The sequence below is a fragment of the Rhinoderma darwinii genome, chromosome 1 (assembly GCF_050947455.1).
Source record: "Rhinoderma darwinii isolate aRhiDar2 chromosome 1, aRhiDar2.hap1, whole genome shotgun sequence".
Classification (NCBI taxonomy): Eukaryota; Metazoa; Chordata; class Amphibia; order Anura; family Rhinodermatidae; genus Rhinoderma; species Rhinoderma darwinii.
Window position 1 is genome coordinate 292,481,216 of NC_134687.1, and position 24,120 is coordinate 292,505,335.

Below are 24,120 nucleotides of genomic sequence, written 5' to 3' on the forward strand. Positions count from 1 at the left end.
CGAAAGTTGCCAAAGTAGGATTAGGGTTAAAGATGCGTTTAAATTCGTACTGCGTAATCCGATTATTTAGCTTCGCTTTAGATAACAAAGCATCTAATTGAGCAAGAAACGATTCAGTGTTTTTTTGTTTTTTTTTTCTAAGATGGATTAAGTTGAAGTATCATCCAAAAGACTATGGACCATATTGGAGTAATCAATACGGTCCATGGCAACAATATTTCCCCCCTTATCAGAGGGTTTCAAAACCATGTCGTCATGCTTTCTAAGCTCCTCAAGAGACCTTTGCTCCGTTGGACTCAAATTACCGAAAACTATAGACAAAGATGTCATTATAAAGTATGGGAGAACGGTCCGTAAAAGCAAAAAAATAGTACATGTCCTATTTTTTGCGGAGCCTTTCTACGGCCCAGACACCTTCCCGTACATATACGGGAAGGTGTCCGTGGGCAATAGAAATGAATGGGTCCGCAATTACGGTCTGTAATTACAGATCAAATTTACAGCCGTGTGCATGAGGCCTTAAAACAGCGCTCCTGTGAATACTGCATGAAAAGAGGTTACAGCATTCGCAAAATTTATGAGTGAGTTAGGGCTACATGATCTTTGGCGAATTCTAAATCCAAAGAGGCACCAATATGTTTGTTATAATAGGTCTCACAAAGTGCTATCAATGATAGATTTGGCTTTTAATAATGCCTCTATACTCCCCAGATTATGGAGTACCGGATATTTAACTAGGGGTCTTTCGCATCACTCACCTGTTCTCTTAACATTAAAATTTTTACTTTTAACCCCTTCTCGCTTTGGCCACTTTTGACCTTCCTGATAGAGTTTAATTTTTCAAATCGGACATGTTTCACTTTATGTGGTAATAACTTCGGAATGCGTTTACCTATCGAAACGATTCTGAGATTTTTCTCGTGACACATTGGACTTTGTTACTGGAAAAGTTAGCATTTTTAGAAATGTAAATGTATCTGCTTGTAAGACAGGCACTTATACCACACAAAACTGTTGCTTATTAACATCCCCCATATGTCTACTTTAGATTGGCATCATTTTTTGAACATCCTTTTATTTTTCTAGGACGTTACAAGGCTTAAAACTCTAGCAGCAATTTCTCATATTTTCAAGAAAATATGAGATACACTAATATGAGGTACTAAACTATTTTTTACCGTACTTCATATTTTCAAGAAAATTTCAAAAAGCTATTTTTACAGGGGCCAGTTCAGTTCTGAAGTGGCTTTGAAGGCCTTATGTATTAGAAACCCCCCCATAAGTCACCCCATTTTAAAATGGGGCACCCCTCAAATTATTCAAAACCGCATTTAGAAAGTTTCTTAACCGTTTAGACGCTTCACAGGAATTAAAGCAAAGTAGTGGTGAGATTTACAAATTTCATGTTTGTTCGTTTCTGTTTTTTTCAGAAATTAATTTTTAATCCATTTTTTTGTAACAGAAAGTTTTACCAGAAAAATGCTACTCCACATGTATTGCCTATGTTCTGCAGTTTTGGGAAATATCCCACATGTGGCCCTAGTGTGCTACTGGACTAAAGCACCGGCCTCAGAAGCAAAGAAGCACCTAGAGGATTTTGGGGCCTTCTTTTTATTAGAATATGTTTTAGGCACCATGTCAGGTTTGAAAGGCTCTTGTGGTGCCAAAACAGTGGAAACGTGACCACATTTTGGAAACTACACCCCTTGAGGAAACGGTCTAGTGGTATAGTGAGCATTTTGAACCCCACAGGTTTTTTGCAGAAATTATTGGCAGTGGGCCGTAAAAATGAAAATCTACATTTTCTTCAAAGAAAATGTAGGTTTAGCCAATTTTTTCTCATTTCCACAAGGACTAAAGGAGAAAAAGCACAGCAAAATTTGTAAAGCAATTTCTCGCGAGTAAAACAATACCCCTCATGTGGTCATAAACATTTGTTTGGACACACGGCAGGGCTCAGAATGGAAAGAGAGCACCATTTGGAGTTTAAATTTAGCTGGAATGGTTTGTCACATTTGCAAAGCCTCTGAGTGGCCAAAACAGTGAAAATCCCCCAAAAGTGACTCCATTTGGGAAACTACACCCCTCAAGGAATTTATCTAGGGGTATGGGGCGCATTTGAACAAATTATTTAAAGAGGCTCTGTCACCACATTATTAGTGCCCTATCTCCTACATAAGGAGATGGGCGCTATAATGTAGGTGACAGCAGTGCTTTTTATTTAAAAAAAGATATGTTTTCATCACTTTATTAGCGATTTTAGATTTATGCTAATGAGTTTCGTAATGCCCAAGTGGGCGTGTTTTTACTTTAGACCAATTGGTCGTTGTACAGAGGAGTGTATGACGCTGACCAATCAGCGTCATACACTTCTCTCCATTCATTTCTTCAGCTCATAGGGATCCTTTTAGATCAGTATGTGCTGTCTTAGGGCGCATTTACACGAACGTGTAATACGTACGTGCAACGCGCGTTATTTTCACGTGCGTCGCACGGTCCTATTGAAGTCAATGGGTGCGTGAAGATCACGCACACTACACGGAAGCACTTCCGTGGGACGCGCGTGATTCGCGCAACAGCAGTAAGAAGTATGATTGTATGTTTGTAAACTGAAAAGCACGTGGTGCTTTTATGTTTTCAGAGTGTCATGATGGCGGCTGCGCGAAAATCACGCAGCCGCGCATCATATGGTGATGACACACGGAGCTGTTAAGTGCCTTTTGCGCGCGCAAAACGCACACGCTCGTTTAAATCCGCCCTTATACTAACACATTAACAATACTGAAGTGTTTAGACCGTGAATAGACATTCCACGGAATGTCTATTCACAATCTCTGCACTTTGTTACTGTTTCTGTGGTACTTACAGTAGAGCAAGCGTAATCCCGCGAGATTACGCTGTAGACGACAAGTTACGAGATCACGCTTCCTCTGCTGTAACTACCACAGACAGAGTAACAAAGTGCAGAGATTGTGAATAGACATCCCGTGGAATGTCTATTCACTGTCTAAACACTTCAGTATTGTTAATGTGTTAGTATAAGACAGAACATAGTGATCTAAAAGGATCCCTATGCGCTGTCTAAATGAATGGAGAGGAGTGCATGACGCTGATTGGTCAGCGTCATACACTCCTCTACAACGCCCACTTGGTCTAAAGTTAAAACACACCCACTTGGGCATTAAGCAACTCATTAGCATAAATCTAAAATCGCTAATGAAGTGGTGAAAATAGATTGTTATTTTAAATAAAAAGCACTGCTGTCACCTATATTATAGCGCTGATCTCCTTATGTAGGAGATACGTCACTTATAATGTGGTGACAGAGTCTCTTTAATTAAAAATCCATGGATATGTGATGAACTTTGAAGCACTCCTTTATGCACAGGCCAGGTTTGTCGGGGCAGGTTTCACAATAAGTTGTCTCGTCTTCACCCCCTTTGGTAACACACTTTACACCTTTTTTGGGTCCTTCCCTTTTTACCAGTAGATGGGATTTCGCCAGGAAAATGTTGCCCTGGTACAATACGTGGACCATCGCTTCTAGAAGTACTGGGGCCCTCCCCTTCCTGGTTCCCAAATACAAGGGCCTTGATAACCGCCTCTAGAAACTGAACGAATGTCCCTGTCCGGCTTGCACATTGGTATTGCACGTAAGAGTTCTACAATGCCATCTGTACCATGTGCACGGCCAGCTTTTTGTACCAGACCTTTGTTTTACGCATGGCACTGTACAGCTTCAGTACTTGATCAGAGAAATCAACCCCTCCCATGTACTTATTGTAGCCTAGGATGCAATCTGGCTTGGGGATCATTGTAGTGCTACCTAGGACAGGGACAGGGGTGCTGCCGCTACCGTGCATTGTGGTCAACATAAGGACGTCCCGCTTGTCCTTATACTTGACCAGCAACATGTTATCGCTGTGTAGTGCCCTGCTTTCTCCTTTTCTTAGGGGTTGCCCAATCAGAGTTTTAGAGAGGCCTCTCTGGTTTTTGAGCACGGTGCCACATGCTGCAGTACTTCTGGTGGAGAGGCATTTAAATAGTGGGATGCTGGTATAGAAGTTATCCATGTAAAGGTGATAACCCTGGTCCAGCAGTGGGTGCACCAAATCCCACACTATTTTTCCACTAACTCCCATGACAGGGGCGCATTCTGGAGGTTCTATCCTGGTGTTCTTCCCTTCATAAACCCTAAACCTGTAGGTGTACCCTGAGCTGCTCTCGCACAGCTTGTACATTTTAATTCTATAACTCGCCCTCTTGCTTGGCAGGTGTTGCTGGAATTTTAGTCTCCCCTTAAAATGTACAAGGGACTTGTCTATTGCAATGTTCTTTTCGGGGGTGTAAGCGTCTTGAAATTTGATGCAGAAATAATCAATGATTGGCCTGATTTTTGTATAGGCGGTCATCACGGGGCGGGCAAAAATTTCAGAATTATTTCAAAATGTGTCCGGGTCATTGCCATGCGGTATAATGGAGTGTTGTATAAAATGTCCGCACTCCAGTATTGCCTAATCTCTGTTTTTTTTTTTTTACTAAGCCCATATGTAGGACAAGGCCCCAAAAATGATGATGTGGGGTTTTGGGCTAAATATTGCTGGGCGTATAAATTTGTCTGGGCCACGATTAACCCTTTCAGGACCGAGCTCATTTTTTCAAATCTGACGTGTCAATTTATGTGGTAATAACTCTGGAATGCTTTTGCCTATCCAAGCGATTCTGAGATTGTTTTCTCGTGACATATTGTACTTTTGTTAGTGGAAAAATTTGGTCCATAAATTCATTGCTTGTGTGAAAAACATTTAGAGAAAATTTGCAAAAATTATGATTTTTCTAATTTTAAATGTATCCGCTTGTAAAACAGATGGTAATACCACACAAAATAGTTACTATTTCACATATTCCACATGTCTACTTTATATTTGCATAGTTTTTTGAACATTATTTTATTTTTCTAGGACGTTACAAGGCTTAGAACTTGAGCAGCAATTTCTCACATTTTCAAGAAAATGTCAAAAGGCTATTTTTACAGGGACCAGTTCAGTTCTGAAGCGGCTTTGAGGGCCTTATGTACTAGATAGACCCCATAAATCACCCCATATTAAAAACTGCACCCCTCAAAGTATTCAAAACAGCATTCAGAAAGTTTCTTAACCCTTTAGGCGCTTCACAGGAATTAAAGCAATGTAGAGGGGAAATTGACAAGTTTTTATTTTTTTTGCTGAAATTCATTTCTAATACTTTTTTTTTCTGTAACACAGAAGGTTTTACCAGAGAAATGCAACTCAAGATTTATTGCCCAGATTCTGAAGTTTTTAGAAATATCCCACATGTGGCTCTAGTGTGATAATGGACTGAAACACCGTCCTCACAAGCAAAGGAGCACCTAGTGGATTTTGGGGCCTCCTTTTTTTAGAATATATTTTAGGCACCATGTCAGGTTTGAAGAGGTCTTGTAATGCCAAAACAGCGGAAATCCCCCAAAAGTGACACGGTTTTGGAAACTACACACCTCAAGGAATTTATCTAGGGGCACAGTTAGCATCTTGACCCCACAGGTCTTTTGCTATATTTATTGGAGTTTGTCTGTGAAAGTGAAAATCTACTTTTTTTCTGAAAAAATATTAAACAAAAATAATATTTGCAAGGAATAAAGAATAAGAAGCACCCCAAAACTTGTAAAGCTACTTCTCCCGATTACGGCAATACCCCATATGTGGTACTAAACTGCTGTTTGGACCCACGGTAGAGCTCAGAAGGGAAGGTGCGCCATTTGGATTTTGAAGCGCAGATTTTGCTGGATTGGTTTTCAGTGCCATGTCGCATTTGCAACGCCCTGGAGGGAGCAAAACAGTAGAAACCCCTCGAAAGTGACCCCATTTTGAAGACTACACCCCTCAAGGAATTTTTATAGGGGTATAGTTAGCATTTTGACCCCACAGTTTTTTTTGCTGAATTTAGTGGAATTAGACAGTGAAAATGAAAATCTACTTTTTTTTGAAAAACATAGAAATGTTTAATTTTTACAATGAATAAAGGAGAAAAATCACCCCAAAATTTGTAAAGCAATTTGTCCTGATTACAGCAATACGCCATATGTGGTAATAAACTGCGGTTTGGACCCACGACAGGACTCAGAAGGGAAGGAACAATATTGGGCTTTTGGAGCTCAAATTAAGCTGGCATGGTTTTTGGGTGTCATGTCGCACTTGCAAAACCCCTGAGGTACCAAAACAGTGGAAACCTCCCAAAAGTCCCTTTAGGGGACTGGACTGAGCGATTATTAGGTCGCTGATACAATACACTGCAATACTAATGTATTGCAGTAGAATATCATTTTTACAGGCTCCTGTAACAGCGCGATCGCTGTTCCTGTCCGTTAGTCCTGGGTGTCGGCTGTAATACACAGCTGACACCTGCAGAATGTGGAGCGGGCGCAGTGCATGAGCCCGCTCCAAATATAACCCCCCGCACCACGACATGCTATTAAGTCGTGGTGCGCGAAGGCGTTAATGCGCAGCGGATGGTGCAAAGTGAAAATTACAATTTTCCACTGATATGCCATTTTAATGCACAATATGTTGTGCCCAGTTTGTGCGACTGAAGACAAATACCTCATACAATGTTGAGCGGGTTCTCCCGGATATAAAATATCATATATGTGGACGTAAGCTGGTGTTTTGGTCACTGTGGGGCTCAGAAGGGAGGGAGCGCCATTTGGCTTTTGGAGCGCAGATTTTGCTTGGTGACTGGGGTTTTTCTGGTATTCAGTTTATAATTTGGGGGTATGTGTAAACTGGGCAGAGTACATCAGGGGCATAATAAGAGGTTATAATAATGGGGTAAATAAATAATCCGCAGATATGTGGCCAATGTTGCACTGATAAATGGCGCCCAATCTTATCCGCTTTTGGACACTGCACAATTTCTGTCGTTATAATCTGAGAGCCATAACTTTTTTTATTTTTCAGTCAAAAAAGCTGTGTAAGGGCTTGTTTATTTCGGGACGGGTTGTAGTTTTTATTGGTACTATTTTGGGGTACATGCGACTTTTTGATCACTTTTTTGCGGTGTTCACCGTGCGGGAAAAATAATATTATAGTTTTATAGTTTGGGTCGTTGTGAACGCGGTGATACCAAATATGTGTACTTTTTGTAACATTTTCATTTTTTTCCCTATAATAAAAGACTTCTAGGAAAAAAAGCATTTTTTGTTTTTGTAACTTGTTTAACATGTTTTTACACTTTTAGAAAATATTTTTATTACTTTTTTTTTACTTGTATTACTTGAAGACCTGCAGCACTGATAGCTGCTATAATACATTACACTACCTAGGTAGTGCAACGTATTATAAACTGTCAGTGTGACGCTGAGAGTGACACTGACGGGAAGCCTATGAGGATCGGCCTCCGGCTGGTTCTCATAGGCTGCAGTGCATGGCAGTCCCGGGGGCTGTTGTATGGCCTCCGGTTTTGCCTTCTAACCGATTGCAGCACCCACAATCGGTACCCGGGAAAGTTTGTTGTAGCAACAAACTTTCCAGTTTGTTATAGTAACAAACTTTCCAGTTCGTTGCTACAACAAGCTTTCCCTGCGATCACATGACCGGGACCTGAACCAATTAGGTCCCGATCATGTCTCCGGGACCAGAGGCAGGGGTTAACAGCGCGATCCGGTTGTCATCGCTACTCCAAGACACCCGGATCGCACTTTTAACACCCACCGTGAATTCACGTTGGCGCTGCACAGAGCCCAGCAAGTGCCGACGTGAATTTACTGTGGGCGGTCGAGAAGCGGTTAAATAAACAAAATCCTCAGAGAAATAGTAAATTTCTGCGAGGCCTAGAGTCTCAAATCGAATTCCTGAGCTACCTATGAATCCTGGAGTGTGAGGCTCAAATTTATCAGGGGGTGGGTTCTACATGGTATCACTCATTTCTGGGGTTGCCTCAGTTGATGTCCTAGGGCGTCTTTGCGGGGGTTCCTCATCACTGGATGAGGATGATGATGATGATGGAGGTCAAGATGAATGTGGCAATTTCCTCTTCTAGCAAAAACGATGTGTAGAAAAGGTAGATCCAGCACTCGAATAATTAAAATTCCAATTTTATTTAGGTCATGTTAAAACAAGGGATAAAACAAAAATCCCGGGACCACGCTTACGCGTTTCAGACCACTAGGGTCCTTAATCATAGCTATGATTTTCTACACATCGTTTTTGCTTCAATTGCTTGCAGTCGATACAGGATCAGTCTAGGAGTATCTACAAGCACCTACAGCATTTGGATTAATCACTTTGCATCAGTCACGCATCTTATATATAAAAAACGCATGGAAAACGCAACCATGGCGTGGTGGTTATGAGGTGAGCGAAACTTTTAGTAAAATATTTTTCTAAATTTCCTCTTCTCCCTCGCTGGCTGATTCAGTGTAAGAGGCCAGGATGGTGTATGCCTCTTCAGCTGAATAGACCCTTTGGGATGATTGGGACATTTTTATTAGGGGGGTATGTAGTGCTTCAATGTGTAATACTCAATTTATTTTTATAGAGGTGGTTGTGTATGTTGTGCTTTTACACGTGTATATGAAATTTATAGAAGAAAAGAATAAGAAAAATTTATTGAACGTCCAATATAGAACTGTAAATAAAATTGAGCTACAACTGTGTCACTACGCTATAAAAAAATTTAGTGACCGAACTTCAGTTAGAAAAATCTGAATTGGAAATATATAACCCCAGCACACACAGAGGTACGCAAAAGATCCAAATGCAAACTAATGTAAGTTTTATTGCAACAAAAGATGGTAAAGTTGAGGTGGAAAGCGACTTGGTAAAGACGTTTCGGCCGAACCTCGGCCTTTGTCACGGTCGCTGTAAGACGATATCACTGGTATGGGTTGTCCGCCGGATATTCCCTGTGCTTTCCGTTCCGCGGTTCCGTTGGAGGTTTCCGTCAGGTGAACCCCGCAACGGAAAGTGAAAGTGAAACCACAGCTTCCGTTTTAGTCACCATTGATATCAATGGTGACGGAAACATCGCTAATGGTTTCCGTTCGTCACCATTCCGTCAGGTTTCCGGTTTTCCGACGGAATCAATAGCGTAGTCGCTATTGATTCCGTCAGGAAAGCGAACGGTGATGTGAAAAAAAAAAAGGCCCAAAAAAAACATGTATAAACAAATTACCACTGAGGTTGATTATAGACTCATCACTCAGCCACCCCCTGGCCCTTGTGTAATGTTGGCCTGCTGTTATGAACAGCAGCCATCTTTACTTTGTAACTTTTAATTTTTACACTGTAACCCCTTCTCCATTTGTCGTAATGGATACGGCAAATTGCGGGAACGCATGGCTTTCCGTGACTTATCCATACGGCAAATGTCGGGAATGGGAATTTGCTGTTTGTAATCAATGGCCATTGGATATCCTTTATTAAGACGCATGAATAGATCTCTGGTAGGATTAAAGAATTGTTTAATGTCAATATACCTTCGTCCGTGATACATTGGGTTTGGGAAGCCTTTAAGGCTTTCCGTATTTGATATTAATGCTATAAAGAAGGGCTTTAGACAAGATGAAGTTACTGCCAAGGATAAAATGGATAGTAGCGAAATAGTCGGTTAACCTCTTCATGCGCTGCGCCACAACTGTACATCCTGGAGAGGGCTTGCTTCCCGCACCAGGACGTACAATTGCGGAGCGGTTCCCGGCTCACACAGTCCTAACGGACAGAGTCCGGGAACCGGGAGGTGAGCTGTCCCCGACAGTTGACACTCCAGTCTTGCACGGTCAGTGGACCATCGCTGCTGATTTTGGCAATCAACCCCATATATTGCGATCGCCACATTTAAAGTGTTTGAAGCACATCGGCAGCCCCCACCAAGTGATTGTGGGGGGCTGCCGATGCTTGTTGTGGCAATCGAAGGCCAGACAATGGCCTCCGGGTTGCCATGTACGGAAGCCTCGGAGGAGCAGCTGGAGGCTGGTCCTCCTAGGCTTCCTGTCAGTGTGACTGTCACGTCACAATGACAGTTAGAATACATTACACTACATAGGTAGTGTAATGTACTCTAGCAGCGATCAAAGCTGCAAGTCTATATATACCCTAGTGGGACAAGTAAAAAAAAAAAGGTGATAATGTTTTAAAAAAAAAAAAAAAAGTGTAAAAATAAAAGTTATACGTTTCTATACAAACAAAAAATGCTTTTTTTCCTATAATAAGACTTTCATTATAGGAAAAAAAATGAACACGTTAAAAAAGAAAGTACACACATTTGGTATCCCCACGTTCGTAACGACCCAAACTAAAACTATAATGTTATTTTCCCCGCACGATGAACACCCCCAAATAAATCAATAAAAAAACTACACCAGAATCGCTATTTTTTTTGGTCACCACCCCTCCCAAAATAGAGAATAAAAAGTGATCAAAAAGTCGCATGTACCCAAAAATAGTACCAATAAAAACTACATCCCGTCCCCCAAAATACAAGCCCTTACAGGGCTTTTTTGACAAAAAAATAAAAAAGTTATGACTCAGAATATGGTGACACAAAAAATAATTTATTTTGATAAAAAAATGATTTTTATTGCGCAAACGCTGCAAAACATAAAGAAAACTATATTCATCTGGTATCGCCGTAATCGTACCCACCCGCAGAATAAAGTAAAATTGTCATTTATAGCGCACGGGGGACGCCGCAAAAAAAATAAACGAAAAAACATTGTGTGAATTGCTGGTCTTTGGTCACCGAATTTGCAAAAAAATAGAATAAAAAGTGACCAAAAAATCGCATGTACCCCAAAATGGTACCAATGAAAACTACAGATTGTCCCGCAACAAATAAGCCCTCACACGTACTTTAACAAAGTGGGCGTTGTAAAGAGAAGTGTATGATGCTGACCAGTCGGCGTCATACACTTCTCTTCATTCATGTCCAGCTTTAGTCACTGCACGGCGTGATCTCGCGAGATCACACTGTGACGTGATTTCCTCCCGCAGTTCCTTCACCGGAGCGACGGGAGAATGACCTGTTTGTTCATTCTCCCGACGCTCCGGGAAAGGAACTTCGGGAGGAAGTCACGTCACAGTTTCCATCACCATTGATTTCAAATGGTTTCCGTTTGTCTCAGTTGTGCAGTGGTCCCGTCGTTTTGACGGAATCAACAGTGTAGTTGACTACGGAATTGATTCTGTCAAAACGACGTGACTGAAACCATTTGCACCGGATCCGTCACCATTGAAGTCAATGGTGATGGAAACGGAAAACTGAAAATTTAGATGTAACGTTGGAACGGAGCCCTGACGCAGATGTGAATGCAGCCTTATAAAAGTTTTTTGTTTAAAAAAAAAAAACAAAACAACACCGTAGTTATCTACAACACAGCGCCTATTAGATTATGTAGGAGATGGGGGAAGTATGAAACTGGTGACAGAGCCTCTTTAAAGTTGAAAATGCAGGCAGCATGTCATAGAGCAGTGGTCCATAAGCAGTGGCTCGGGAGCCACATGTGGCTTGCAACACCCTGCTGTGACTCGCCAATCAAACCGTGAGTTATAACCATATGCCCTTTCTACATCCACCATCCACATTAACAATATTACAGACATGTCCTACCCCCTGAGTCAAATTTCAAACTCAAATATTTTCCTGCAAGTTAAAATTCTATGATTTTGTGTTTCTCTACATTTTATTATGTTAACCTTTTTTAGTTTAATGTGGATCCCGGCCATCACTCAAAATTGAATGTGGCTCACAAGGTATAAAAGGTTGGGGACTGCTGTTATAGAGCAAGTAAATCCTAAACTCTCTAACTTTACAGTTTAACAAGTAATACCAAGTTTATTGGATATCTACTAATGCACACACTTCCAAAAGGATGATAACCCAATGATAACCCAAACTGTTGCCTCAAAGTTGGAAGCATTTAGAATGCTGTAATTTTAACATTACACTTCACTGGAATAAAAGGGCCTAGCCCAAACCATGAAGAACAGCCTCAGACAATTCTACCTCCTCCACCAAAATTTACAGTAGGCACTATACGTTCCGGTAGGTTGTGTTAAACCGGCATCACTAATCCATTGCCCGAGAGAAGTTACCAGTTTACAATGTTCCAGAGAAAAGTGGCAGCGTGTTTTACACCACTCCATCCAACGCTTGGCATTGTGCATGGTGATCTTAGGCTTGAGTGCAGCTGCTTGACCATGAAAACCCATTTAATGAAGCTCCCGACGCACAGTTGTTGTGCTGATGTCCCTTCCAGAGGCAGTTTGGAACTCTAGTGATTGAGACAACAAAGGATAGATAGATTATTTTTATGCGCCACATGCTTCAGCACTTATCTGCTCCGCTCTGTGAGGTTGCATGGTTTACCGCTACGTGGCTGAGCTGTTGTAACTCCTTTATTTGCAAAGTCTAACAGGTTTCAAATGCTCCTCCGCAATAGATGACAAAACCGTCAAATTCGTCATGTAATGTAGTCAACCTAGCAGGAGCATCTGCAGTCATGTGAGCATTGCTTACTGGTAAAGGAATAGGACCACTTCTGTTTTTAGCACCTCACAACACATACACACAGCAATATTTGTAATAATTTATTTTGTAAAATGACATGTAAATCCGATAAGATTGCCAATAACAATGTACAGGAGCAAGTTCTCATTGGGATATTGATTGTTTTTCTTGTTGCAGCTCTCCACTGGCAATCCGTTATATGAAACGTACTACAAACAAGTAAGTACAATCCAAGGCAGTGACAACATGTGAATTCCACTGCTACAGCGGGGAAGAAGCTACCTCTGACCCAAACTTGCTGAGCATTATAGCCCAGATGCAGTTCCTGGTTCACACCCAATGGTTTTAGGCTATTCTGCTTTGGAACAGTGTATATAGCTTTACATAGACACATCAAGCTTTTTTTTTTTGTGTTCTGTGTCGTGTTTGTACGATTTTGAAAGTGGAAATGGGAAGCAAAAATAATGTTTACCTCTTAGGTTGGGTTCACACAGAGTCTTTTTGCAGGCGGAAAATCTGCCTCAAAATTCCGTTTGGAATTTTGAGGCAGATTTTGGTCTGCCTGCACGTCGATTTTGGCGGCGTTTTTTGCCCGCGGCCATTGAGCGCCGCGGGCAAAAAACGCAGCGAAATACGCTTTCTCTGACTCCCATTGATGTCAATGGGAGGTCAGAGGCGTAAACGCCCGAAGATAGGGCATGTTCCTTCTTTTTCCTGCGATACGGTTTTTCTACTCGCGGGACAAAAACGCCTCCGCCTCCATTGAAGTCAATAGGTGCGTGAAAATCACGCGCAGCACACGGAAGCACTTTCGTGGGACGCGCGTGATTCGCGCAACAGCCGTTAAAAGTATGAATGAAAACAGAAAAGCACCACGTGCTTTTCTGTTTACAAACATGCAGAGTGTCATAATGATGGCGGCTGCGCGAAAATCACGCAGCCACGCATCATACGGGGCTGACACACGGAGCTGTTAAGTACCTTTTGCGCACACAAAACGCTGCGTTTTTTGCATGCGCTAAACGCACACGCTCGTGTAAATCTGGCCTAAAGAGGAGGTTGCCGGGACCTGTAGGCTTTAACCCGTTAGTGACCGCCAATACGCCTTTTAATGGCAGCCACTAACTGGCTTTATTCTGATGCATATGCCTTTTTACGGCGCTGCATCAGGATAAAGTAAACAGAGCAGGGAGCTGTCAAATCTCCCTACTCTCAGCTGCCAGAGGTAGCTGAGGGCTGGGGGCGTCCCTGCTCGAACATGTGAGATCGATATAAGTATCGATCTCACCCGTTTAACCCTTCAGATGCAGTGCACAATAGCATGCACCGCATTTGAGTGGTTTTGGAGAGAGAGAGAGGGAGGGAGCTCCCTCTCTCCCCCACCGACACCCTGCGATACGATTGCCGAGTGTCTGTGTCTCCAATGGCAGCCGGGGGCCTAATAAAGGCCCCCAGGTCTGCCTGGAGCGAATGCCTGCTAGATCATGCCGGAGGCATGACCTAGCAGATGCCTGTCCGTTTTAAACGGACAGGCAGTAATACACAGCAATACAAAAGTATTGCAGTGTATTATAATAACGATCGCAGAATCGCATATTAAAGTCCCCTAGTGGGACTAGTAAAAAAGTTAAAAAAAAAGTTTAATAAAGTTATTTTAAAAAAAAAATGTGAAAAAAAAAATGAAAAACCCAGCTTTTCCCCATACAAAATGCTTTACTATTATAAAACCAAAATAAAGTAAAAGAGTTACACATATTTACGATCGCCGCGTCCGTAACGACCCCGACTATAAATCTATAACATTATTTAACCCGCACGGTGAACGCCGTAAAAAATGTAATAAAAAAACTATGGAAAAATTGCTGTTTTCTGTGAATCCTGACTTAAAAAAAATGTGATAAAAAGTGATCAAAAAGTCGCATCTACTCCAAAATGGTACCAATAAAAACGACAAGTCTTCCCGCAAAAACAAAGCCCTCATACAACCGCATCGGCGAAAAAATAAAAACGTTACGGCTCTTCAAATATGGAGACGCAAAAACAAATAATTTTGAAAAAAAAGCGTTTTTACTGTGTAAAAGTAGTAAAACATAAAAAAAACTATACAAATTTGGTATCGTTGCAATCGTAACAACCCGCAGAATAAAGTTATGGTGTTATTTATATCACACGGTAAACGGCGTAGATTTAGGACGCAAAAAAGAGTGGCGAAATGTAAGATTTTTTTCTATTCCCCCCCCCCCCCCCAAAAAAAAGTTAATAAAAGTTAATCAATAAATATGTACCTCAAAATGGTGCTATTAAAAAATACAACTTGACCCGCAAAAAACAAGACCTTATACAGCTATGTCGACGCAAAAATAAAAAGGTTATAGCTCTTGGAATGCGACGATGGAAAAACGTAAAAAATGGCTTGGTCATTAAGATTTAAAATAGGCTGGTCATTAAGGGGTTAAGCGTGCGCAGTTCTGCCTCTGAACCTGGATGTAAACAGGCATTATATCAAGAATTGGTATGTCATTAAAAAAAAAAAAAAAAAGTAACTTCTTTTTTTTTTTTTCAAATGCCGTCCGATAACCCCTTTAACGAACAGGCTTATTTTTAAAGGAGCAAGCATTCTTTTTCGGTTTTTCGTTGCTACATTCCAAGAGCCATCATTTTTATTTATTTTTATTTTGGCGTAGCCGCATAAGAGCTTGTTTTGTATGATTCCGTACAATTACGGCGATACCAAATAAGTTTACTTTTTTTATGTTTTATTACTTTTCCTCAATAAATACACTTTTAAATAAAAATAAATTGTTTTTGTGTTACCGCATTCCAAGAGACATAACTGTTTTGATTTTCCATCATTATTGAGTAGCTTTTATTCTTTTTTGGAGGGGATGAAAAAATAAGAGGGCCTTAAATAACATTAACTTTATAATTTGCGTTGTTATGATCGGCAATACACTGAATGGGCACTTTATTAGACACCTGCCCTATCACAATTAGACACGTGACCCCGGAGTGCAGCATAAAATCAAGTGAGCACGTTTTCCGTAGATCAGTTTGTGTAAATGCACATTAGAATGGGAAAATCGAGCGACCATGAGTGACTTTGAATGAGGCATGGTCATCGGTGCTAGCAGAGGACCAGTATTTAAAAAAAACTGCCAACCTTGTGGGGTATTCTCGTGAAATGGTTTGAGGATAAACCTAGAGTGGGGTCAGAGAAGGATGTCAAGAATCGTTCTGATGAACAGGCGGTGCACAGCCGAGCAAATTGCAGCCAAATTCAACGCTGGTGCTCCAACTAACGTGTTCGAGCGTACAGCTCGTCGTTCCTTAGCAGAGTGGGCTGTAACAGCAGACGACCAGTTAAAGTACCATTGCTGTCTAATGGAAACAGAATGACTTTAGTTGGCAAAAGAGTGAAAACATTGGATTACTGAGCAGAAGAAAAACATCACCTGATCAGATGAATCCAGATTTCTGTTGCACCGTGCTGATAGGAGGGTCAGAATTTATCGCAAGCAGCACAAATCGATGAACTCTTCCTGCCCGTTGTGAACAGTTCAGGCTGGTAGAGGTGGAGTAATGGTGTCGGGAATGTTTTCTTGGCACACCCTGGGTCCTCTGATACCTGTGGATGGAGGTTTGAACAGTAGGATTTACCTAAGCAAGTGTTCGACCAAGTTCATCCCTGCAACAATTTCAACACCTAGTGGAATTTATGCAACAACAAATTGCTCCAGCTTAAAAGTCCAAAGGAGGTAGAAAGCGCTATTGGATGGGTGTCTCTAATAAAGTGGACATTCAGTTTATATGTTTTTTTTTTATTCTGTAAAAAAAATAAAAATAAAAAAAAAAACACTTTTTTTCTGACAATTTTATTTTTCCTTAAAAAAATATAAAGGAACACTTTATGGGTCTGCTCTTCTGGATCCAGTTCTGTTTTTATCTTAAATTTGAAAAAATAAATAAATAAATAAAAATAATGCATGCAAAATCGGCAGCAAATTTGCACTGTGTGAACAAGGCCTTAGGGTTATATTCAGTAATAAAGGCAAAAACAATATTTAGAAAAAAAAACATATTGACCCATCCTCTTGGGATGACGTTTTGCTCCATGTGACTTGCTGCAGCCAAACACAGACCATCCGGGGGAGCAGGGAGCAGCTGAAATTCTGCACCAAATCAAACTGATTTGGTCTGAACTTATGGCCCAAATTCCCTGTAGAATGTGCAAATCAAACCTGTGTGAACAAACCCTGAGTTCTTCGTTTAGTTGATTGAATTTTGCTTCCCTAAAGTTCCAGGTTTTTGTCGCTCCGATTTTGAACCGTTTTATCGAATATTATTTTGTTGCCCTAGTGCTTCCAGACCTTCACAACTTATATTATATCTAGTCTATTAAATAAGACCAGATCTAGCACATTATCCCCTCTGAGTGAAATAATTCAATTGTGGATAAAAACGTACAGCTTTTAGCACAACCAGACTCTGTCCCAATTAACCACTACCAGCACGAGTCAGTAACTGTACGTCCTGGCCAGAGGTTACTTCCCACACCAGGACGTACAGTTACTGAACCGTTCCCGATGCTCACTGTCCTAATGGATAGACACTCCCCTGTCGCCGGCCAGCGGTCCAATGGCAGCGATTTCTACAATTAACCCCTTAAATGCAGCGGTCAGTAGTGATCGTCGCATTTAAGGGGTTTGTACCAGATCGGCACACCCACGATGCAATCACGGGATGGTAGGGTGTGCCGATGTTTGGCATGGCAACCAGAGGCCTGACCATGGCATCTGGGTCTGCCATGTATGGAAGTCTATGGAAGACCCTCCACCGGCAGGTCCTGATGGACTTGCTGTCAGTGTCACACTGACCGCTCTTATACATTACACTACATAGGTAGCGTAATGTATTAGTATAGAGATCAGTGTTGCAAGCCTTCAAGTGCCCTAGTGGGCCAAAAAAAAAAAAAAAGTTAATAAAAAATGTTGTATAAAAGTGTAAAAAGAAAAGGTATAACTTTTATTATAGGAAAATTTGAAACCGTTAAAAAAAAAAAAAAAAAAAAAAAAAAAGTACACATATTTGATATCGCTGTGTTCATAACGATCCAAACTATAAAACTATAATGTTATTTTTCCCGCATGGTGAACACTGCAAATCAATAAAATAAAAAATGTCAGAATCGCTATTTTATGGTACCCACCTCTCAAAAAATATAGAATAAATGGTGCCAATAGAAACTACTACTCCTCCTGCAAAAAAATAAGCCCTCACACCATTCTATTGACGGAAAAATAAAAAAGTTACGGCTCTTGGAATGCGGGATGTGAAAAACGAAAAAGAAAAAAAATGGCCATCCTGAAAGGGTTAATTCATTTCTAATGAAAAAACTCCTGTGGGTTCAAAATGCTCACTACATCCCTTAAAATGCCTTAAGGGGGTGTAGTTTCCAAAATAGGGGTCACTACTTGGGTGGTTTGTTTTACTATTTGACCTCAGAGCCCTGCAATTGTGGGCCAATTCTGTGAAAACCACCAAAATAGGCCTCAAATTCGCATGTTGCTCTTCACTTCTGAGACCTGTCCTATATTCAGGCAAATGATCAATGCCTTGAGGGGGGTAGTTTCCAAAATTCCAAACTATACTCTGGTACCTCAGGGGTTTTGCAAATTCGACATGGCGCCAAAAAAACAATCCAGCAAAATCTGCATGCCAAATAGCGCTTCTGCCTTTCTGAGCCCTACTGTGTGTCCAAACCGCAGTTTATGACCACATGTGGGGTATTTCCTTATTGCTTTACAAAGGTTGGGGTGCTTTTTTCTCCTTTATGCCTTGTAAAAATTTATAATTTCTACGATTTATTCGGGAAAATGTAGATTTTCATTTTTATGGCCTAATTCCACTAAATTCTGCAAAAAAACCTTTGGGATCAAAATGCTCACTATACCCCTTGATAAATTCCTTGAGGGGTGTAGTTTCCCAAATGGCGTCTTTTTGGAGGTGTTGTCACAGTTTTGGCCCCACAAGACCTCTCCAAACCTGACGTGGTGCCTAAAATATATTCCATTAAAAAGGAGGCCCCAAAATCCACTAGGTGCTCCTGTGCTTCTGAGACCTGTGTTTCAGTCCATTACCACACACGGGCCACATGTAGAATATTTCTAAAAACTGCAGAATCTGTGCAATAATTATGGAGCTGCGTTTTCTCTGGTAAAACCCTCTGTTACACAGAAAAATGGATTACAATTTTCAAAAAATTTTAATTCCTGCAAAACGCCTCAAGGAATAAGAAACTTTGACGGGTGCAGTTTTCTAATATGGGGTGACTTACTTTCTTGAAAATTTGAGAAATTACTTCTAAAGTTCTAAGCCTTGTAACATTCTACAAAAATAAAAACATGCAAAAAAACTATTCCAACATTAAGTAGACATATGGGAAATGTTAACTAGTAACTATTTTATGTGTTATTACTATCTGTCTTACCGTACATCAGATACATTTAAATTTAGAAAAATGCTAATTTTCGAAAATTTTGTCTAGCTTTTGGTGTTTTTCCACAAACAAATACTGAATTTATTAACCAAATTTTTCCACTAACATAAAGTACAATGTCACAAGAAACAATCTCAGAATTGCTTTGATAGATAAGAGCATTCCAAAGTTATTACCACATAAAGTAAACTCAGGATAGTTACAATTCTCCCCATTATTGATTGCGTCCTTTTCTGTTTTTTGCAACATATCCTCCTCCGCCCATTCAGTAATGTTCGATGGATTATAACACTCTCTCCAATTAGTAGTTTGCCGTTATTAACCGCTCAATGGATATTTACCCATAATGTCAGTCTCCCCAATGTCCTCATTCAGCACCTGTCTGAGGATGGATTTTACAAACAGACCAACCCCTTTATCTTTTTTTATCCCTTCTAAATACGGTCTAGCCCTCCACATTAGTTACCCAGTCATGGCTCTCATCCAGCCAGGTTTCTGTTCTGCCCACTATATCATAACCCATGTCGGTAGATCCTCCATTCATTTTATTTGCAAAACAGCTTGCATTTGCCAGCATACATTTGATGTTACCAACATCTGTAATTTTATAGGTGCACATTAATTCCTAGTTACCTCATTACTTGAATTGCTACCCCCTCCCCCGCCTAAATCCCCATTAACCTTTGTTGTATCCCTCTCCATATCTAATTCTATTTTGGTATCCTCTCACTCCTTTTCTGGAAAAACAAACAATCATATGTGACAATCCGATAGCAAGTATGCTCTTTGATTGATAAGTGGGTGTGTGGGTGACAACATGAACAAAAGTCCACGTTATTCCTCCTCTGAAGTCATTTGAAGCCATGCAGGAACAGGAGGAGGATCACAGATCCTCCTCCTCTCCCTGCACACTGCCAGCCCATCCCCCACTGCCCAACCTTTTCTCTTCAGAGAGGCTGAAGTGACATCTGCAAATATATGCAGTTCTTACTTCAACTTGTTTTAGCTCAGACCAGATTGCGGCTTTAAAACAAGACAAATGTCGCATCTCTTGTCACATTCTAGTCGTAGGTAAAACCTTTAGAGCAGCATCACCCTCTGCAGTCACACTCGGGATAAACTGTTAGGGGGTTGAAAGTATGCTCTTGTGTCTAGATGTTGCTGTTACATTCTTGTTATGCCACCCTCTGGTGTTATTTTCAATCCCTTTTCTAAACGTACACCTTATGTGCTCAGTTTCATTAAGAAGCAGCTACTTTTACTGGGCGGAATCCAATTCGCTGACCTGCACAATAGCCGGAATCACTCAGCCTCCCGTGTGCAAGAGGATCTGGGCCGCAAGAATAAGCTGCTGAGCATGTGGGCCCAATGGTACTGGACACACAAGATGGATATTGTGAGAAGGATTTAAAAGCACTCTAGTGGTTTGGATACACCAATATTTAAAGGGAAACCAGCAAGTCCTTATGCAGCTGGGGTTTAGCGTTCCAAACATGCCCATACGCGGACCTTACGGCAGTAGCTAGTGAAAGAACTTATAAGTTATCGAGATGAATCAGGGGAATGAGTCCGGCAGCATAGTGCGCATTGTGCAGATGAAGCCGAGAACAGTACATCTTCACTGCGCATACACCGTTTACTGTTCTCCGCTTCATTTGCACAATGCCGCTGGTTTTATCTCAATAACTTGTACTTTTTTTCACTAATTTTCCGAAACATTCGGTTTTGACGTGGGCATGTTTGGAACACTAAACCCCAGCTGCATAATGACATGCTGGTGGTAAAGTGGCTCTAAACCTAGTAACCGGTTCCCTTTTTAAATGTTTTTTTATTCTTCAATTGTTAAACACATAAATCCCAAATATGTGCTAATAACACATGAGCCTGTATGTTGGATTCCAATGACTTATAAGGGTCCGCCAGGTTTCCGTCTTTTTTCACAGGAAAGAATAGTGCAGAGCCTAAGTGTGAATTATTTTGTACGTACTACAGGTTGACCCTTCTCACGCTGGTAGGGTAGGACCAGCAGAAGCAGCACTCTTCCTCAAAAAATCTGCCCTGTCAGATGTTATTCTCGGGAAGGTAAGTGAAGAAGAATTAAGACATACAGGGGGGAATATATCAAGAGGCTTACACCAGTTTTCTGGCGTAAAAAAAGCAGCTAATTTTGGTGCACGCCATAGTTGCGCTAAAATGTGGGACTTTTTACTTCTCTTGCCACTTTACGAAAGTGGTGAGAAGAGGGGGCGGAGTTCAGCTGAAAGGGACAGGGTCTCCACCAGAACAACATTTCTACCATAATTTACACCAGAAACTGGCGTAAGTTATGGAGCAAATCTACACTCCTCCTTTACATTTTTGTTGTACGGACAGCCAAATATTCGCCAAATTAGGAGGTGTGCACCTCTTAATAAATTTTCCGCCAACGTAAATTAGTTTGACTGATGTTTGAAACGCCAGTCTTTATATATTCCCCCATCTTATTTTCTGCTGCTGAAAGTGTCTCTATATCATTCTACTGACCAGAGTACAATTAGTCAGGGAGACTATGGTTTGCATTTAGAAAATGAAAAAAATATGAACTTAATAATTTAATTATATGAAGTGCCACAAAATAAGATGTTGCTATATAAATAATAATACATGGAGAAGTATGTAATCGATCTAACAGGAGTCTACTAATCTGTTGCGTTAACGTCCCTTCACTACAAAAGGTAGAATGTTAGTCTGAGGTTGTCGCACATCTGTTACCATGGTAACATATAATTGCGCTTGCATCTGATAATGGCTTGCAACTTCTCCTCTATAGGAAATAATAGATTTCACATTTAATTTTAAGTGGCCGTGTAACCCTAGCCTTGGTTAGAGAGGAAGACTGTAATACTTTAAAACTATTGAAGCCTTCCGAGTTGCAAAGTGTTGTGATTTTAAGGTAATCTTGTATATTCTATTGTGTTTTTTGTACTTTAGATTTGGGACCTGGCTGATCCTGATGGGAAAGGTTACCTGGACAAACAGGTAATAAAGACATTTTGCTTTGATGACTTCAAAACCTTGAACAATTGGTTCTATTATTAATTCTATGTTTAATTTTTCTCATAGGGTTTCTATGTTGCTTTGCGACTAGTGGCTTGTGCACAAAGTGGTCATGAAGTTACCCTGACCAGTTTAAGTATTCCAGTGCCCCCTCCCAAATTTGTAAGTGACTTTACACTTGATGCATATTATTATTTATTTATGTGTGTTTGCAGTGGCGTAACTACCGCCGTAGCGGCTGCTACGGGGCCCGCGGCATGAGGGGGCTCGTGTCGCCCGCCGGCACAGGCCCCCACCATGGCCGGAGGCTCCGCTAGCTGCCGCTATGGCTGCTACAGCGGGACGCCACTGAACACTATGGCAGAGCAGGGAGGTATCTCCCTTCTCTGCCATTAAACAAAAGACCTGTATCCCCTATCCACAGGATATCCACAGGATAGGGGATACATGTGTGATCGCTGGCAGCGATAGGGAGAACGGGGGACTGAAAGTCCCCTGAAGTTCTCCATCACAAACCTCGGACTTCCGGGGTCTGTGTCGGCAGCTCCGGAGAAATGAATGGAGCGCCGGTCCCGCTTGTGCACATGCGTGACCATTCTCCTTTCATTTTTATTGAGCTGCGCAGACGCCGGAAGTCAGAGGTTAGTCATGGAGAAGTTCAGGGGACTTTCAGTCCCCCGTTCTCCCTATCGCTGCCAGCGATCACTCATGTATCCCCTATCCTGTGGAGATCCTGTGGAGAGGGGATACATGTCTTTTGTAGGACACACTCTAGGTCGCATTTTTTTGGGGGGTTGGGGACGCTGTATGGCGTTCCTTACAGGGGGGGGGGGGCTGTATGGCGTTCCCTACAGGGGGGGGGGCTGTATGGCGTTCCCTACAGGGGGGGCTGTATGGCGTTCTCTACAATGGGGGCTGTATGGCGTTCTCTACAGTGGGGGCTGTATGGTGTTAGCGCCATACAGTCCCCCCTGTAGATAGCGCCATACAGCCCACCCTGTAAATAGCGCCATACAGCCTCCTCTGTAGATATCTACAGGGGGGGCTTCATGGCGCTATCTACAGAGGGGGCTGTATGGCGTTATCTACAGAGGGGGCTGTATGGCGTTATCCACAGAGGGGGCTGTATGGCGTTATCTACAGAGGGGGCTGTATGGCGTTATCTACAGAGGGGGCTGTATGGCGTTATCTACAGGGGGGGCTGTATGGCGTTATCTACAGAGGGGGCTGTATGGCGTTATCTACAGGGGGGGCTGTATGCGTTATCTACAAGGGGGGGGGGGGGGCGGCTGTTAAAAAGGCACGATCTACAAGGGGGGGGGGGGGTTGTGTGACACCCAGGGGAGGGGGGCCCCAGTCAAAAGTTTGCTATGGGGCCCAGTCTCTCCTAGTTACGCACTTGTGTGTGTGTGTAGGTATGTATGTATGTATGTATGTATATATATATATAGTGTAAAAAAGCTTGGATTATCTGGATGAATAAGGCTTGACTTTTTCACTCAATCATCCCAGTGAGTGCTGCCTATTCCTTGATCAGTAGTTTTTATAAATATCTCTTATTTCTCACGCATCTTGTATTCATGAGCTGCGGCTAACCAAGCCCATCGACAGCTGATTGAGAGCTTTCTCCCTATACTGCATATAGGAGAAAGCGACCAATCAGCGGTGAGTGGGCTGGGCTAGCTGCAGCTCATAACTGGAACAGAAACGCTGATGTTTCGTCTGCTTTCACTTGTGCGGTTGACAGGAAGAGAATGTTGTTTTCTATTTTAGTTATTTTATTGATGCTTTAAAAGCAAATATGCCAGTGTTCTGAACATTTTTGGCAATTTGTTATTTAGTTTTCAAGCCAACATGGACATAAATGGAGTTTGCTTAGGTCTAGCGACCCCTATGTTGATCACTATCATTCTTTTGTATCAGTAACATTTTATCATAGGCAATTTTGAAAAAAGTCCATCTAATTCAACATTTTCTCTGAACGCGTATTGCCAGCTGGTTACTGGCTCATCAGGGAGACATATCAGAGCAGCGTGGGTTTGAGTCAGCAAATGGACGGCAGTGGC

General features: G+C 41.6%; 1 protein-coding gene across 7 annotated transcripts in view; it reads left to right on the forward strand.

Moving 5' to 3' along the window:
• EPS15L1 (epidermal growth factor receptor pathway substrate 15 like 1) overlaps positions 1–24,120 on the forward strand; it is a 239,977-nt gene that overhangs the window by 22,055 nt on the left and 193,802 nt on the right. For all 7 annotated transcript variants that reach the window (XR_012847578.1, XR_012847579.1, XM_075825344.1 and 4 more), the window contains exons 2-5: positions 12,700–12,741; positions 21,011–21,100; positions 21,989–22,036; positions 22,121–22,216. Coding sequence is in view for 5 of the 7 variants with exons in the window: in XM_075825344.1 (XP_075681459.1) it covers positions 12,700–12,741; positions 21,011–21,100; positions 21,989–22,036; positions 22,121–22,216 (276 nt within the window). In the remaining 2 variants the exon portion in view is untranslated. The remainder of the gene's footprint in view (positions 1–12,699; positions 12,742–21,010; positions 21,101–21,988; positions 22,037–22,120; positions 22,217–24,120) is intronic.